This window comes from Mustelus asterias, chromosome 4 (assembly GCF_964213995.1).
Source record: "Mustelus asterias chromosome 4, sMusAst1.hap1.1, whole genome shotgun sequence".
NCBI lineage: Eukaryota > Metazoa > Chordata > Chondrichthyes > Carcharhiniformes > Triakidae > Mustelus > Mustelus asterias.
In genome coordinates, this window is record NC_135804.1 from 16712573 (window position 1) to 16728478 (window position 15906).

At 44.8% G+C, this 15906-nt stretch overlaps 1 protein-coding gene across 3 annotated transcripts in view; it reads right to left on the minus strand.

The window, feature by feature from the left end:
• LOC144492509 (rifampicin phosphotransferase-like) overlaps nucleotides 1-15906 on the minus strand; it is a 189830-nt gene that overhangs the window by 158582 nt on the left and 15342 nt on the right. For all 3 annotated transcript variants that reach the window (XM_078210601.1, XM_078210602.1, XM_078210600.1), the window contains exon 2: nucleotides 3972-4106. In XM_078210601.1, the coding sequence (XP_078066727.1) occupies nucleotides 3972-4106 (135 nt within the window). The remainder of the gene's footprint in view (nucleotides 1-3971; nucleotides 4107-15906) is intronic.

The window sequence follows — 15906 nt, forward strand, 5'->3', positions numbered from 1 at the left end:
TCAACCTTTCATTCCCTGTCATTTTATAACACCACAAAAGTCAGGTTGCTAAGTGGTCAATTTGTAAATACCCCAGATTGAATTACATTATAAAGTCCCATGTGAACTGCGCATGGGTGGGATTGTGGTCGGTGCAGACTCGATGGGCCGAATGGCCTCTTTCTGTACTGTAGGGTTTCTATGATTCTATGAATTAAGCTAAGTGGAGTTAAGGAGAGCAAGTCTGGGCAACATTTAACACTCTTGTGGGTTTTTACAGCCTCTAACTGCATCTCTCCAAGTCATGCAGACACTTCAGACGATCATCCTGGGATTAATGAGTGTATAAATACTGCGATGGTGCCAACAGATCAAATTCTTGGGGGAATCTCGATCCGGGGACAGAGTTTAAAAATAAAAGGTTTCCTATTAAAGATTTAGATGAGGGGAAACTTCTTCTCACAGAGGATGGTTTGTCTTTGGAATTCACTTGTGTCATTAAATCTATTCAAGGTGGAGTTGGACAGATTTTTGATCGATAAGGGAGTGAAGGGTAATGGGGGACAGGCAGGAAAGTGAAGTTAAGGTCACAATCAGCTCAGCCATTGTATTATTGAATGATGGAATGGGCTTTTGGGCCTGAATGGCCTATTATATTTCTTATGAATTTTATTTATTAATTTATGGGATGTGGGCAGCGCTGGCTAAACCAGCATTTATTGTCCATCCCTAGTTGCTCTTGAGAAGGTGCTGGTGAGCTGCCAACTTGAACCACTGCAGTCTGTGACCTGTAGATACAGCAACAGTGAAGGAAGAGTGGTATAGTTCCAAGTCAGGATGGTGAGTAACTTGGAGGAAGTCTTCAAATGGTGGTGTTCCCAGGTATCTGCTGCTCTTCTCCTTCTAGATGGTATTGGTTATGGGTTTGGAAGGTGCTGCCTAAGGAACTTTGGTGAGTTCCTGCAGTACACCTTGTAGATGGTACACACTGTTGCCACAGTTCATCAGTGGTGGAGGGAGTGAATGGTTGTGGATGGGGTGCAAAATCAACTGTCTGTTTTGTCCTGGATGGTGTTGAGCTTCTTGAGTGTTGTTAGAGCTGCACTCATCCAAGTAGAGAGTATTTCATCACACTCCTAGCTTGTGCCTTGTAGATGGTGGACAGGCTTTGGGGAGTTAGGAGGTGAGTTGTTTGCTGCACGATTTCTAGCCTTTGACCTGTGGTAGCCACACTATTTATATGGCTAGTCCAGTTCAGTTTCTGGTCAATGGTAACCCCTCGGATATTGATAGTGGGGGATTCCACAATGGTAATGCCATTGAATGACAAGGGGCGATGGTTAGATCCTTTCTTGTTGGAGATGATCTTGCCCGGCACTTGTGTGGCGTGAATGATACTTGCCGCTTGTCAGCCCAAGCCTGCACGTTGCCAGATCTTGCTGCATTTAGACATGGGCTGATTCAGTATCTGAGTAGTCGCGAATGATGCTGAACATTATACAATCATCAATGAATATCTCCACTTCTGACCTTACGATGGCAGTAAGGTCATTGATGAAGCAGCTGAAGAGTCTAAACATGTTTAAAAGCTCAAATTTACCCAAAGCTTTGGCATGAGTCACATCCAGTGGAGGGATGGAGCAAAATTATTTGCTTAACAATTTTCCTAAGATGATAACCAGTTTAAAGGTTGGATGACCATGATGTCACCTCTCTTTCCACTGAACTGGGATTAAAAACAGATCGAACTTATACCAGAGGTCTGCTAATGGTTAGATGGGAAGAGGTTTTAATTGTACAAGTGCTAACTTTTATCATTTCACAATTGAAAAGGTGAGTGACAAATTTCTTTGATACAATCCTTTGATACATGCTTGCCTTTATAGGACGGGGCATAGAGTATAAAAGTTGGGGTCTGATGTTGCAGTTGTATAGAACGTTGGTTCGGCCGCATTTGGAATACTGCGTCCAGTTCTGGTCGCCACACTACCAGAAGGACGTGGAGGCTTTAGAGAGAGTGCAGAGGAGGTTTACCAGGATGTTGCCTGGTATGGAAGGGCTTAGTTATGAGGAGAGATTGGGTAAACTGGGGTTGTTCTCACTAGAAAGACAGAGGATGAGGGGTGACCTAATAGAGGTGTATAAAATTATGAAAGGCATAGATAGAGTGAACGGTGGGAAGCTTTTTCCCAGGTTGGTGGTGACGTTCACGAGGGGTCATAGGTTCAAGGTGAGGGGGGGGAGGTTTAACACGGATATCAGAAGGACGTATTTTACACAGAGGGTGGTGGGGGCCTGGAATGCGCTGCTGGGCAAGGTGGTGGAGGCGGACACACTGGGAACGTTTAAGACTTATCTAGATAGCCACATGAATGGAGTGGGAATGGAGGGATACAAAAGAATGGTCTAGTTTGGACCAGGGAGCGGCGCGGGCTTGGAGGGCCGAAGGGCCTGTTCCTGTGCTGTACTGTTCTTTGTTCTTTGTTTTGTTCTTTAATCCAGTCCATTTCTCAGAGTTCAGCATTAAGTGGAATTAAATTTCAGTAAGCTTCTTTGTTTATCCCTTTCATTTTCTTCAATTTCAATATGACTAATCATGTGTTTTGCAAACGCTTCAATGTGCACATTAGATAGTGAGGTTTTCTTAAAAAAAAGATGCCTGACTTGAATCTGTCCCCCTCCAAATGTTCTCACATGGCAATCAGTAGTGAAAGCCTAGCTGATATCTTTTCTCTTCCCTAATACACAAGAACTGTGTACAGTTCTGGTCACCCTATTATAGAAGGGATATTATTTAACTAGAAATAGTGCAGAAAAGATTTACTAGGATGCTACCGGGACTTGATGGTTTGACTTATAAGGAGGGGCGGGATAGACTGGGAGATTTTTTCATTGGAGTGTAGGCGACATAGGGGTGATCTTATAGAGGTCTATAAAATAATGAGAGGCATAGATCAGCTAGATAGTCAACATCTTTTCCCAAAGATAGGGGAGTCTAAAATTAGAGGGCATTGGTTTAAGGCGAGATGGGAGAGATACAAAAGGGTCCAGAAGGGCAATTTTTTCACACAGAAGGTGGTAAGTGATTGGAATGAGCTGCCAGAGGTAGTAGTAGAGACGGGTACAATTTTGTATTTTAAAAAGCATTTCGACAGTTACATGGGTAAGATGGGTATAGAGGGATATGGGCCAAATGTGGGCAATTGGGAGTAGTTTAGTGGTTAGAAAAAAGGGCAGCATGGACAAGTTGGGCCAAAGGCCGTACTGTAAACCTCTATGACTCTATTGTTGGAATTTTGCTGCCTCGTCCTCCCGAGTTTCGTAAGATCCCGCCAGAGGCAAAAGGAGAATGCCGTTCTGTGAGCCTCACCTGCCCTGATTCCAGGGTGGGCGTGCTGGTAAAATTCCGGCATATGACACTACTGAGGCTCCTGCAATGCTGACTCTGGTGGAAGTCGGTTAACTCAATATAGAACCTTCCAGTCTGTACAACTCCACTGTCACTGGCTCTGGCAACCGAGTCCACACAATATTTTCAGCGGGACGTCTCTTTACCTCTTTTAATAAAAGAGAAATCAGGCCAGCTTCAACTGTTCGTGTAAAGGGAATAACATTCCAGGCAAAGATGGTTATCATTGCTGCCTCACAGCACCAGGGACCTGGGTTCGATTCCCAGCTTGGGTCACTGTCTATGTGGAGTTTGCACATTCTCCCCATGTCTGCGTGGGTTTCCTCCGGGTGCTCCGGTTTCCTCTCACAGTCCAAAGATGTGCGGGTTAGGCGGATTGGCCATGCTAAATTGCCCCTGAGTGTCAGGGGGACTAGCTAGAATAAATGCATGGGTTTATGGGGACAGGGTCTGGGTGGGATTGTGGTTGGTGCAGACTCGATGGGCCGAATTGCCTCCTTCTGCACTGTCGGGATTCTATGATTCTAAATTCCAAATCATATTTCGCATAAATTGCACATGTCGGAGAACCACAAGGACTTACCTCAAAATTTCCAACCCCTTCAACGCGAAGAAACACCCACATTTCACACAAGCCGTTTGGCTTCCGGCAAACACGAACAACAAAGAAGGTTTTATCCATCTCTGTGAATCCCATGAAATAAACTGAGTCGATAGCCTGTAAAAATGTAGAAGCAAGGTAGAGTTTCATCAATGATGCTGTTAATACTAAAACAATAAGCACTGCTTCTGAACACAGTGGAAGCCACCTAGAGTAGAATGCTCTCACATATATAATGCATATAATGTTGAAGGTTTTAATATTTTTAAATGCGTAATATTTCAAAAGGTGGTGTTCTAATGGAGCCTCCTGTAAAGTGTCCATAACATACTTTATATAGATAGGAGGATATTGTGATTCTGCAACGAGATATAGATGGGATGACTGGGCGAAAACCTGGCAAATGGAATTTAATGGATGTGCAGTGGTTAGAAATCATAGAAACCCTACAGTGCAGAAGGAGGCCATTCGACCCATCGAGTCTGCACCGACCACAATCCCACCCAGGCCCTACCCCCACATATTTTACCCACTAACCCCTCTAACCTACGCATCCCAGGACTCTAAGGGGCAATTTTTTTTTTTAACCTGGCCAATCAACCTAACCCGCACATCTTTGGACTGTGGGAGGAAACCGGAGCACCCGGAGGAAACCCACGCAGACACGAGGAGAATGTGCAAACTCCACACAGACAGTGACCCGAGCCGGGAACCGAACCCGGGACCCTGGAGCTGTGAAGCAGCAGTGCTAACCACTGTGCTACCGTGCCGCCCTTCTGAACACACTGCTGCCTCACAGCGCCAGGGTCCCGGGTTCAAATTCCGGCTTCCGGTCACTATCTGTGTGGAGTTTGTACTTTCTCACCATGTCTGCATGAGTTTCTTTCGGGTGTTCCGGTTTCTTCCCACCCTCCAAAGATGTGCGGGTTACATCGTTAACTAAATTGACCCTAGTATCAGGGGGATTAGCAGGGTAAATGTGTAGGGTTACGGGACTAGGTCTTGGGTGGGATTGTGGTCGGTACGGATTCAATGGGCCGAATGGCCCCTTTCGGTACTGTAGGGATTCTATGATATTCCTATGATGGGGGGGAAGTGTGAGGTCATGTACTTCAGTCGGAGGAATCAAAAGGCAGATGATTATCTAAATAGAGAGACACTGCAGGTGAGTGAAATACAGAGGGAACTAGGTGTTCTGGTGCATGAATCAAAAAAGCTAGCAGGCAGGTCCAAATCCCACCCCACTCCCTCCTTCAGGGCTACTGCCACATTCCTCAGGTAATACCTTAACAATCTGTACCTCTGTTCTGCCATTCCAATCACTTAATGGACGCGTTTACCACCTTTCTCAGCCTTCTTCATCCTCATTTACATTCCCTTTTTCCAATAAAAGCCCCCCACCCCCCAACCCTCATAGTAGAAATCTCGTCCGATTTTCTTGGCTCTCAGCTCTGACAAAGTGTCATCCAGATTCGAAACGTTGGCTGGCTCTATTCTCTCTCGATGTGGAGACGCCGGCGTTGGACTGGGGTCAACACAGTAAGAAGTTTAACAACACCAGGTTAAAGTCCAACAGGTTGGACTTTAACCTGGTGTTGTTAAACTTCTTACTCTATTCTCACTCCACGGATGCTGTCAGACCTGCTGAGATTTTCCAGCTCTTTCTGTTTCTGCTTCAGATTCCAGCCTCTGCAGTATTTTGCCTTTATCTGTCATGTTTTACACTATTTTACCCTCGTGCTGATATGGATGGATTTTTGGTGGAGGAGGGGCAAATGATTCAGGTGTAGAGGCCTGATAATTAGATGTTAATGTATTCAAATGATGTTCCCAATGGAGGGAGAGGACAATGCTTTTACGTAGGCGTCAAGCGCGATCTGAGAGTTCTCGTGAGATTTTCCGCTCCCATCGCTGAACCTAGCAGACAAAAGACAGGAGCCCTTGATCCTTGCCTTCGCTCTCCTCATCCAAGTCACTGATGTAAATTGTAAGAAGTTGAGGTCCCAGCACAGACCCCAGCAGGATTCCACTCGCGATATTTTGCCAAACAGAGAAAGACCTTGGTTAAGCTTACTCCATTTTCTGCAGCCTATCTTCTATCCATGCTAATATGTTACCCCCTACACCATGAGCTTTTGGTTTTGCAATAACATTCGATGTGGCTCCTTATCAAATGTTTCCTGGAAATCCAAGTACAGTATGCCAACGGGCTGGGGTCCAACTGGCAGGGTGGAAGGGAATTGGCGACCAGGTCTAAGAGGGTGAGAGAGAGGGTAAAGGCGAAAGTGTGATCTTGGGGAGAAGTTGGGGGAGGGTCTCTGAAGGACACAGGGAACCCCTGAAGGAGTTCCCGCATCCCTTGCCCGATACCAGCCTGAGCAGCTGAAGCTACTGGGCTTCCCACATGGCATGGACCTCTCCCTGCTGCGGGTAAAAATAATTGAGCACTTAAGGGCCTAAAGACATGCAACCCCCACCAACCCCCATGTAACTTTATCGGGAGTGAGCAGATAGGCAGCGAGAATGACAGCACCCCTTCACCCTATCTTCAAACCCAACAGCAGGGAGTGTAAAACCCAGCCCTTTTTTATTAATCTACAGATACGTGGACCCCTGAAGTTGCTGTCAGTTTCAGCAGAGTAATGGTGGTAAATAATAGCAGGTTGCCGCCATGCCCACCACCTGTGGTACAAGAATACCCTTTGCATGTCACACTTTCATTATAGGAGTATTGGAACTTAGATTGAATGGGGGCTCCGTGAATATGAACCCATTTGGAAAGAGTGCCTCTCACCCAAAGGTATTGAGAACAGCGGTTGCAATGTGCTGCTGCCTGAGCTGAGGAGCGGTCAAACTGCGATGCTGATGTCTGAAGGCTGACTACAGGAGCATTTAGCAATAGCTGCTACTATTTTGTCCTCAAGATTAGATTTTTTTTAAAAATTGATTAATAGGATGTGAGTGTCACTAGCAAAGCCAGCACTCACAGTGGCACAGCGGTTAACACTGCTGCCGCACAGTGCCAGGGACCGGGGTTCCATCCCCGGCTTCGGTCACTGTGCGGAGTCTGCACATTCCCCCCATGTCTGCGTGGGTTTCCTCCGGGTGCTCTGGTTTCCTCCCACAGTCCGAAAGACGTGCTGGTTAGGTGCATTGGCCATGCTAAATTCTCCCTCAGTGTACCTGAACAGAGGCCGGAGTGTGGCGACTCGGGGATTTTCACAGTAACTTCATTGCAGTGTTAATGTAAGCCTACTTGTGACACTAATAAATAAACTTTAATAAAACTTTAAACACTCAATAATTCAGAGTGTGTGAGCTGGTCCATGCCAATTATCGAAATCTCAATCCTAAAAGCAGCAAATGTTAGATTAAACTAAAGAGTTAATATACAAGTACACGTGAATAAGAAAATGCCTTATGCATGACATGAAAAACAACAAACAGAAGGCAAAATCATTTGTTTAATACACAAATATAACATGTCGGCAAATCTAGGAACATACCAGGGTAGGAGCAGGTAAGATAATGGCTGATCTGTCTGTGTTTCAAGTTCTACATTCCCATCTATCTCCGATAATCATAGCATCACAGAATCCTTACAGTGCAGAAGGGGGTCATTCGGCCCATCGAGTCTGCACCGACCACAATCCCATCCAGCCCCTATCCCCGTAGCCCCACATATTTACCGACTAGTCCCTCTGACACTAAGGGGCAATTTAGCACGGCCAATCAACCAGACCCGCACATCTTTGGACTGTAGGAGGAAACCAGAGCACCCGGAGGAAACCCGCACAGACATGGGGAGAACGTGCAAACTCCACACAGACAGTGACCCAAGCCGGGAATTGAACCCGGGTCCCTGGCGCTGTGAGGCAGCAGTGCTAGCCAATGTGCCACCGTGCCAATAACCTTTGCCGAACAAGTTGCTACCTTCATGAGTCACACTGGAGTCACAATAGCTTTGCCAATTTATGATTTCAGAAACACTGGTCTCATTTTATGTCCACGCACAAGGCACGATGTCGCGCTTCACTGCCACTGTCATAGAGTTTTACACAGTAAGAAGTTTAACAACACCAGGTTAAAGTCCAACAGGTTTATTTGATAGCAAAAGCCACACAAGCTTTCGGAGCTCCAAGCCCCTTCTTCAGGTGAGTGGGAATTCTGTTCACAAACAGAGCATATAAAGACACAGACTTAATTTACATGAATAATGGTTGGAATGCGAATACTTACAGCTAATCAAGTCTTTAAGAAACAAAACAATGTGAGTGGAGAGAGCATCAAGACAGGCTAAAAAGATGTGTATTATCTCCAGACAAGACAGCCAGTGAAACTCTGCAGGTCCAGGCAAGCTGTGGGGGTTACAAATAGTGTGACATTAACCCAATATCCCGGTTGAGGCCGTTGGACTTGCAGAGTTTCACTGGCTGTCTTGTCCGGAGACAATACACATCTTTTTAGCCTGTCTTGATGCTCTCTCCACTCACGTTGTTTTGTTTCTTAAAGACTTGATTAGCTGTAAGTATTCGCATTCCAACCATTATTCATGTAAATTAAGTCTGTGTCTTTATATGCCCTGTTTGTGAACAGAATTCCCACTCACCTGAAGAAGGGGCTTGGAGCTCCGAAAGCTTGTGTGGCTTTTGCTATCAAATAAACCTGTTGGACTTTAACCTGGTGTTGTTAAACTTCTTACTGTGTTTACCCCAGTCCAACGCCGGCATCTCCACATCATAGAGTTTTACTCCAGAAAGGGGTGTAGCCAGGACAGGCTCGCCAGATATGCACTGCCACATACTGATAAAAAGAGTTGTCAAAGAAAGTTTGTGGGGTGGGTCAGAACTTAAGAAACAGGAATTGAAAAATGAAAATTATTTCATTCTTTAGATTCCCAGAACAGATATATTCGTCATTCGGTAACGGTAATTGCACAAATTTATGTTTCTTAGTTGAATTCTGTTTTGGAGATTGAGGAAGAGAAATACAATAATATGCTTTAATTAAAATAATTAATATTTTCATAGAAAGGGCTACTAAAGAGACTCAATGTCCAAGGACATGCAGCCAGAGAGAAGCCTTGCTCATTGGTGTCAATTATTAGGGCCAGACAAGTGGGCGAGGCCCAATATGGTGCTCTTAGAATGGGATGAGGGAAGAAGATTAGAGTGGAATGTTGCTGGTATTGAGTTGAAAATCTTCCTCGATTACACTTATCTATCAAGTATATGATGCAACAGGCATCCACTTTTGACATCGCCCTCACCCCACGCCTGAGCATTAGTGTAAAAGGCCTGAACATAAAAGCAAAATAATGCAGAGGCTGGAAATCTGTATTAAAAACAGAGAATTCTGGATAAACTCAGCAGGTCTGGCAGCACCTGTGGAGAGAGAAACACAGCTAACGTTTCGAATCCATATGATCCATATGAGTCTAAAGCGGGTTAGGTGGATTGGCCATGCTAAATTGCCCCTTAGTGTCAGGGGGACTAGCGAGGGTATATGCATGGGTTTATCGGAATAGAGCCTGAGTGGGATTGTGGTTGGTACAGATTCGATGGGCCGAATGGCCTCCTTCTGCACTGTAGAATTTTATGATTCTATGATTCTGCAGAACATCTATAATCAGAACTATGCTGAAGGTAGTAGTCGGTGAAATTAAGTCAGATCAAAATCTTAAAACATGTTCAGTCTTTTATTCACAATACCTCAGCTACCTAACTGATGATGTATCAAATTCCAGCATGATCTCTTTGCTCCTATGTATTATGAATTAGTATTTTAAACTTCCTTTTGTATACTTTATATTTTAATTCCTTTATTCGGCCTGTCCCTTAAATACAAATGACCATTGACTTTGGCAGGACTGAAAGATGCCGAGTGGCCACTGGTGAGCTGCCTCTGCTGTGGGAAGAGGGCTGGAAAATCCTGGCTGGAGTCTCGGCTGAGAAGCCTTAGCTCAAGTCTGGCAGTGGGACTTGAACCCACAACCTTCAGGCTCAAAGGATAATGTGCTACCACAGTACCATGCAAGTATTTTGAAGAGACTGGGGCAACGCAGTGGGATACTTGCGGATTGTTTGGGGAAAAAAATGGAAACTGTGGATAGACGAAGGCAGGGCCAACCTTTCAGGAATATCCTTGAGGTAAATACTTTTCATCAATCTTATAGAAACAATGTACGAGGGTTCCGGGGAAAAGGGAGGGGAATCGCACTAATGTGTAACGCTCGTTTGCAGAGCCGGTGCAAACACAATGAGTTAAATGGCGTCCTTTTGGAAGGAGGCAACAATTCTGTGATTATTCGCTTAAACTGATGCTGCCGCGTCCAGCCAGGAATCTGGAAAAAGTAGTGATTCAGTAGTAAGTGGGAATAGGTAGTTGAGAACTGCTTGTATTTTCCCCTCTTTGACTAAGCCCACCCTAATTAGGACTTGGCAGATGTCAGGTCATGAAGGAGCACTCTGATGGTGTTCGCTGTGGTAGCACATTACCCTCTGAGCCTGAAGGTTGTGGGTTGAAGTCCCACTGCCAGACTTGAGCTAAAGTTTCTCAGCTGAGACTCCAGCCAGGATTTTCCATCCCTCTTCCACAGCAGACACAGCTCACCATTAGCCACGAGTGGCATCTTCCAGTCCTGCTGAAGTCAATGGCAATTTGCATGGCTCGCCCGCCCTGCCACCGGGGAACAGGCAGAGCAGGAGTCGACTTTGGCAGAACTGGAAGATCTCGCCAGTGGGAAGGGCTGGAAAAATCGCTCCTTCAGGGCAGTACTGAAGGAATGCTACATTGTTGTACATGATATCTTTCAGATGCAACATTAAACTGAGGCCCTGTCTGTCATCTCAGATCAATGATAAAAATCCATGGTGCTATTTGGAACAAGAGCAGGGGAGTTCTTCCTGATAAGCTGGGAAATATTTATCTCTCAATGAAAATCAGACTATCTGGTCATTATAACATTGCTGTCTGTGGGAGCTTACTATGAGTGAATTGGTAGCCCCGTTTACTAGACAACACTTCAAATGTATTTCACAGGCTGTAAAGCACTATGGGGTTTCCTAGGGTTATGAATGGTGCTATGTAAATGCAAAACCTTTTTTGGAGTTAGTCAACTGCACAAATGTGTTGACAGAGCAACTAGAGCTGGAATATAGCATAAAGAGAAATAGGTGTAAGATCACAGCAGTTTGGGGTCGGTTTAGCTCAGTTGGCTGGACAGCTGGTTTGTAATGCAAAGCAATACCAACAGCGCGGGTTCAATTCCCGTATTGCCTGAGGTTATTCATGAAGGGGTCGGCACCGCCTTCTCAACCTTGCCCCTCACCTGAGGTATGGTGATCCTCAGGTTAAATCACCACCAGTTAGCCCCCCCCCCTTCAAAGGGGAGAGCAGCCTATGGTCATCTGGGACTATGGTGACTTTACCTTACCGTACCTGATAAGAGTGTAAGCATCGGAATGACCTGGTGATGATTTGATTTGATTTATTATTGTCACATGTATTAGTATATTGTGAAAAGTATTGTTTCTTGCGCGCTATACAGACAAAGCATACCGTTCAAAGTGAAGGAAAGGAGAGAGTGCAGAATGTAGTATTACAGTCATAGCAAGGTGTGGAGAAAAATCAACTTAATGTGAGGTAGGTCCATTCAAAAGTCTGATGGCAGCAGGGAAGAGGCTGTTCTTGAGTCGGTTGGTACGTGACCTCAGACTTTTGTATCTTTTCCCGATGGAGGAAGGTGGAAGAGAGTATGTCCAGAGTGCGTGGGGTCCTTAATTATGCTGCCTGCTTTTCCCAAGGCAGCAGGAAGTGTACACAGAGTCAATGGATGAACAAAGTGAGGTAGGAACAGAGCTGTGGCAACGTTTTTGGAATATGAATTTAGCCAGCATGAAAACTTGGAGCAAAGACAGAAGGTGGGACAGATTTGAGTGGATAAAGAATATAAACTAAACCACAACTTATCATGATTTATAGTGAGAATACCAGAAGTGGAAGGGACAGTGCTGTATGGTTCCTACATTATGTATGAATTTTGAGTAGCAGATACAAACTTGGGCAAACATCTGCAGGAAATAGTTGGTGATAAAGTGTGTGTAAACTGGGTGGGACGTTGCAGGAAATGCAGTGCGTCAGCGAGGGAAGGAGGTGTCTCGAGCACCAGCCCTAAAGAGTGGACCTCCTGTAGAGAGATCAGGTTCTGTCAGTGATGGAGGAAAGAGTGGTGACTTTCCAGAGATCATAACAGCAGGAAAAGCCAAACCACAGCAGTAATGTCCAGAACAATTCAGCTTTTCCAGCAAGTCCTTTCCTCGAGGAGGACAGGAACATTAAAATGATTACACTCAAAACAAAATGCACAAAATGCTTCTTGAAGGGAAGGAGTAGTTTGCCCATTCATTTAGGAATGGTAATGTAAGAGTCATCATGAAAGTAAAGTAAAGTTTATTTATTAGTCACAAGTAGGCTTACATTCACACTGTAATGAAGTTACTGTGAAAATCCCCTAGTCACTACATTCCGGCATCTGTTCGGGTCAGTGCACCTAACCAGCACATCTTTCGGACTGTGGGAGGAAATCAGAGCACCCGGAGAAAACCCATGCAGACATGGAGATAATGTGCAAACTCCACATAGACAGTGACCCAAGCCGGGAATTGAACCTGGGTCCCTGGCGCTGTGAGGCAGCAGTGCTAACCACTGTGCCACCATGTCACCCAATTACCTTTCTCCACCTCTGAAAAATCGCCCAACTTCTGCCCCTGCCACAGATCATGCGTTGCTGAAACGCTCGTTCCTGTCTTTGTTACCTTTGCCCCTGATTATTCCAAGGCACTTCTGGAGGCCACCTACATTCTACCCTCCATAAACTCAGGATCGTCCAAAGCTAGCCTCCTGTTGCTCGGTGGGTAATATTGCTTTCCAATGCTTCTGTGAAGCCTCTCAAGAGGTTTCATTACGTTAGCGACGTTATACAAATATATGTTGTTGTTGAGCTTTGACAATTAAAAGGAGAGGACATTACCTGAACAGAGAGAATGTGCAGGGTTATGGGGGAGTAGGCTACTGCAGAGCTGCTCATTCAGGCAGCCAGTGCAGACAAGATGGGCCAAATGGCCTCCTTCTGCATCATAATAATTCTGCGTTTCTGTGACATTTTGCAGCTCAGTCAGAGAGTCTGACTTCCTTCTGCACTGTAGGGATTCTATGGTGTCAGGACTAGCTCTCTAAACAAATATTGTAACTTAGTGCCATACCCCAGCCTTTTCCCCATACCCTTGCACATGAATATCGAATGCCCCAAATGCCTCAGTTGAACCTGCCTCCACCACACTTCCAGGCAGGGCATTGCAGCCTAAACCACTCACTGTGTTAGGAAGTCTTTTTTTCTGAGATCACATTTGCTTCTTCTGCGAATCTGTGCCCTCTCATTCTTGATCCTTTCACAAGTGGGAACAGTTTCTCCCCGTCTACTCTGTCCAGCTCCCTCATGATTTTGAACATCTCTATCAAATCTCCTCTGAGCCTTCTTCTCTCCAAGGCGAAGGAAGGTTAAGAAAATAAGGCACATCAATAAATGGTTAAGTGGGGGTAAGAGAAAGAGGATGCATTTCAGAGAGGATCTCCAAGGATGGACTGCATTTGGACAGGAAGGTAGCTAATAAACTGGCAACACGGAGAAACAGGAAAGTTGTTTAAATTAGGAAGGAAGGGAAGGGAGTGAAAATCAAAACAGTCAAAAAGAACAGGAAAGAGAAAATACAAAACATAATAATTTATTAAAGAAGAAATGGAGCCATGGAAGAGGAAAATCAAATCAACCAATTGCACACAAAAAGACTGAGATAAAGGAATGAGGGAAAAGGAAAATTACTATGGATGCTGGAATCTGTAACAGAAACAGAAAATGCTGGAAAATCTCAGGACCTGACGAAGGATCATCCAGACTTGAAATGTTAAGTTCCCTCTCCAGAAATGCTATCAGACCTGCTAAGATTTTTCCAGCATTTTCTGCTTTTGCAGAGGATTGTAAAGGCTTGGACAAAAGAATGAAAGAAAAACACAGAGTATTCAAATGTAAAAGAAAATCAGGTTTGGAAAACTTAATCTGAAATATAAACAGGAGGAGATCAGTACGGATTAGTCATAGAGACATAGAGATTTCCAGCACGGAAACAGGCCCTCTGGCTCAACTTGTCCATGCCGCCCTTTTTTTTAAACAACCTAAGCTAGTCCCAATTCCCCACATTTGGTCCATATCCCTCTATATCCATCTTACCCATGTAACTGTCTAAATAGCTTTTAAAACACAAAATTGTACCCGCCTCTACTACCACCTCTGGCAGCTTGTTCCAGACACTCACCACCCTCTGTGTGAAAAAATTGCCCTTCTGGACCCTTTTGCAGCTCTCCCCTCTCACCTTAAACCAATCCCTCTAGTTTTAGACTCCCCTATCTTTGGAAAAGATATTGACTATCTAGCTGATCTATGCCCCTCATTATTTTATAGACCTCTATAAGATCACCCCTCAGCCTTCTACGCTCCAGAGAAAAAAGAGCCAGTCTATCCAGCCTCTCCTTATAACTCAAACCATCAAGTCCCAGTAGCATCCAAGTAAATCTCTTCTGCACTCTTTCTAGTTTAATAATTAATATCCTTTCTATAATAGGGTGACCAGAACTGTACACAGTATTCCAAGTGTGGCCTTAACAATGTCTTGTACAATTTCAACAAGACATCCCAACTCCTGTATTCAATGTTCTAATGTGGAGATGCCGGCGTTGGACTGGGGTAAACACAGTAAGAAGTTTAACAACACCAGGTTAAAGTCCAACAGGTTTATTTGGTAGCAAAAGCCACACAAGCTTTCGAGGCTCTGAGCCCCTTCTTCAGGTGAGTGGGAATTCTGTTCACAAACAGAACTTATAAGACACAGACTCAATTTACATGAATAATGGTTGGAATGCGAATACTTACAACTAATCCAGTCTTTAAGAAACAAAACAATGGGAGTGGAGAGAGCATCAAGACAGGCTAAAAAGATGTGTATTGTCTCCAGACAAGACAGCCAGTGAAACTCTGCAGGTCCACGCAACTGTGGGAGTTACAAATAGTGTGACATAAATTCTGATTCTAGGATCGCATGATAAAGACTCAGGAGGAAAAAAGCAGAAATATTTATGTGAAATAGTGTGACATAAACCCAATATCCCGGTTGAGGCCGTCCTTGTGTGTGCATAGAACATGACAGCGCAGAACAGGCCCTTTGGCCCTCGCTGTTGCGCCGATCTGTGAAACCAACCTAAAGGCCATCTAACCTATTGGCTTCCTATTGGCTTCCAATATCATCCATATGTTTATCCAATGACCATTTAAATGCCCTTAATGTCTTATGAGGAAAGGCTGAGGAACTTGAGGCTTTTGCAGGCAGGGCATTCCACGCCCTTACTACTCTCTGAGTAAAGAACCTACCTCTGACATCTGTCCTATATCTATCACCCCTCAATTTAAAGCTATGTCCCCTCGTGCTAGCCATCACCATCTGAGGAAAAAGGCTCCCACTGTCCACCCTATCAAATCCTCTGATCATCTTAGATGCCTCTATTAAGTCACCTCTTAACCTTCTTCTCTCTAACGAAAACAGCCTCAAGTCCCTCAGCCTTTCCTCAAAAGACCTTCCCACCATACCAGGCAACATCCTGGTAAATCTCCTCTGCACCCTTTCCAATGCTTCCACATTCTTCCTATACTGCGGCGACCAGAATTGTACGCAATACTCCAACTGCGGCCGCACCAGAGTTTTGTACAGCTGCAACATGACCTCATGGCTCCGAAACTCAATCCCTCTACCAATAAAAGCTAACACACCGTACGCCTTCTTAACAACCCTATAAACCTGGGCGCCAACTT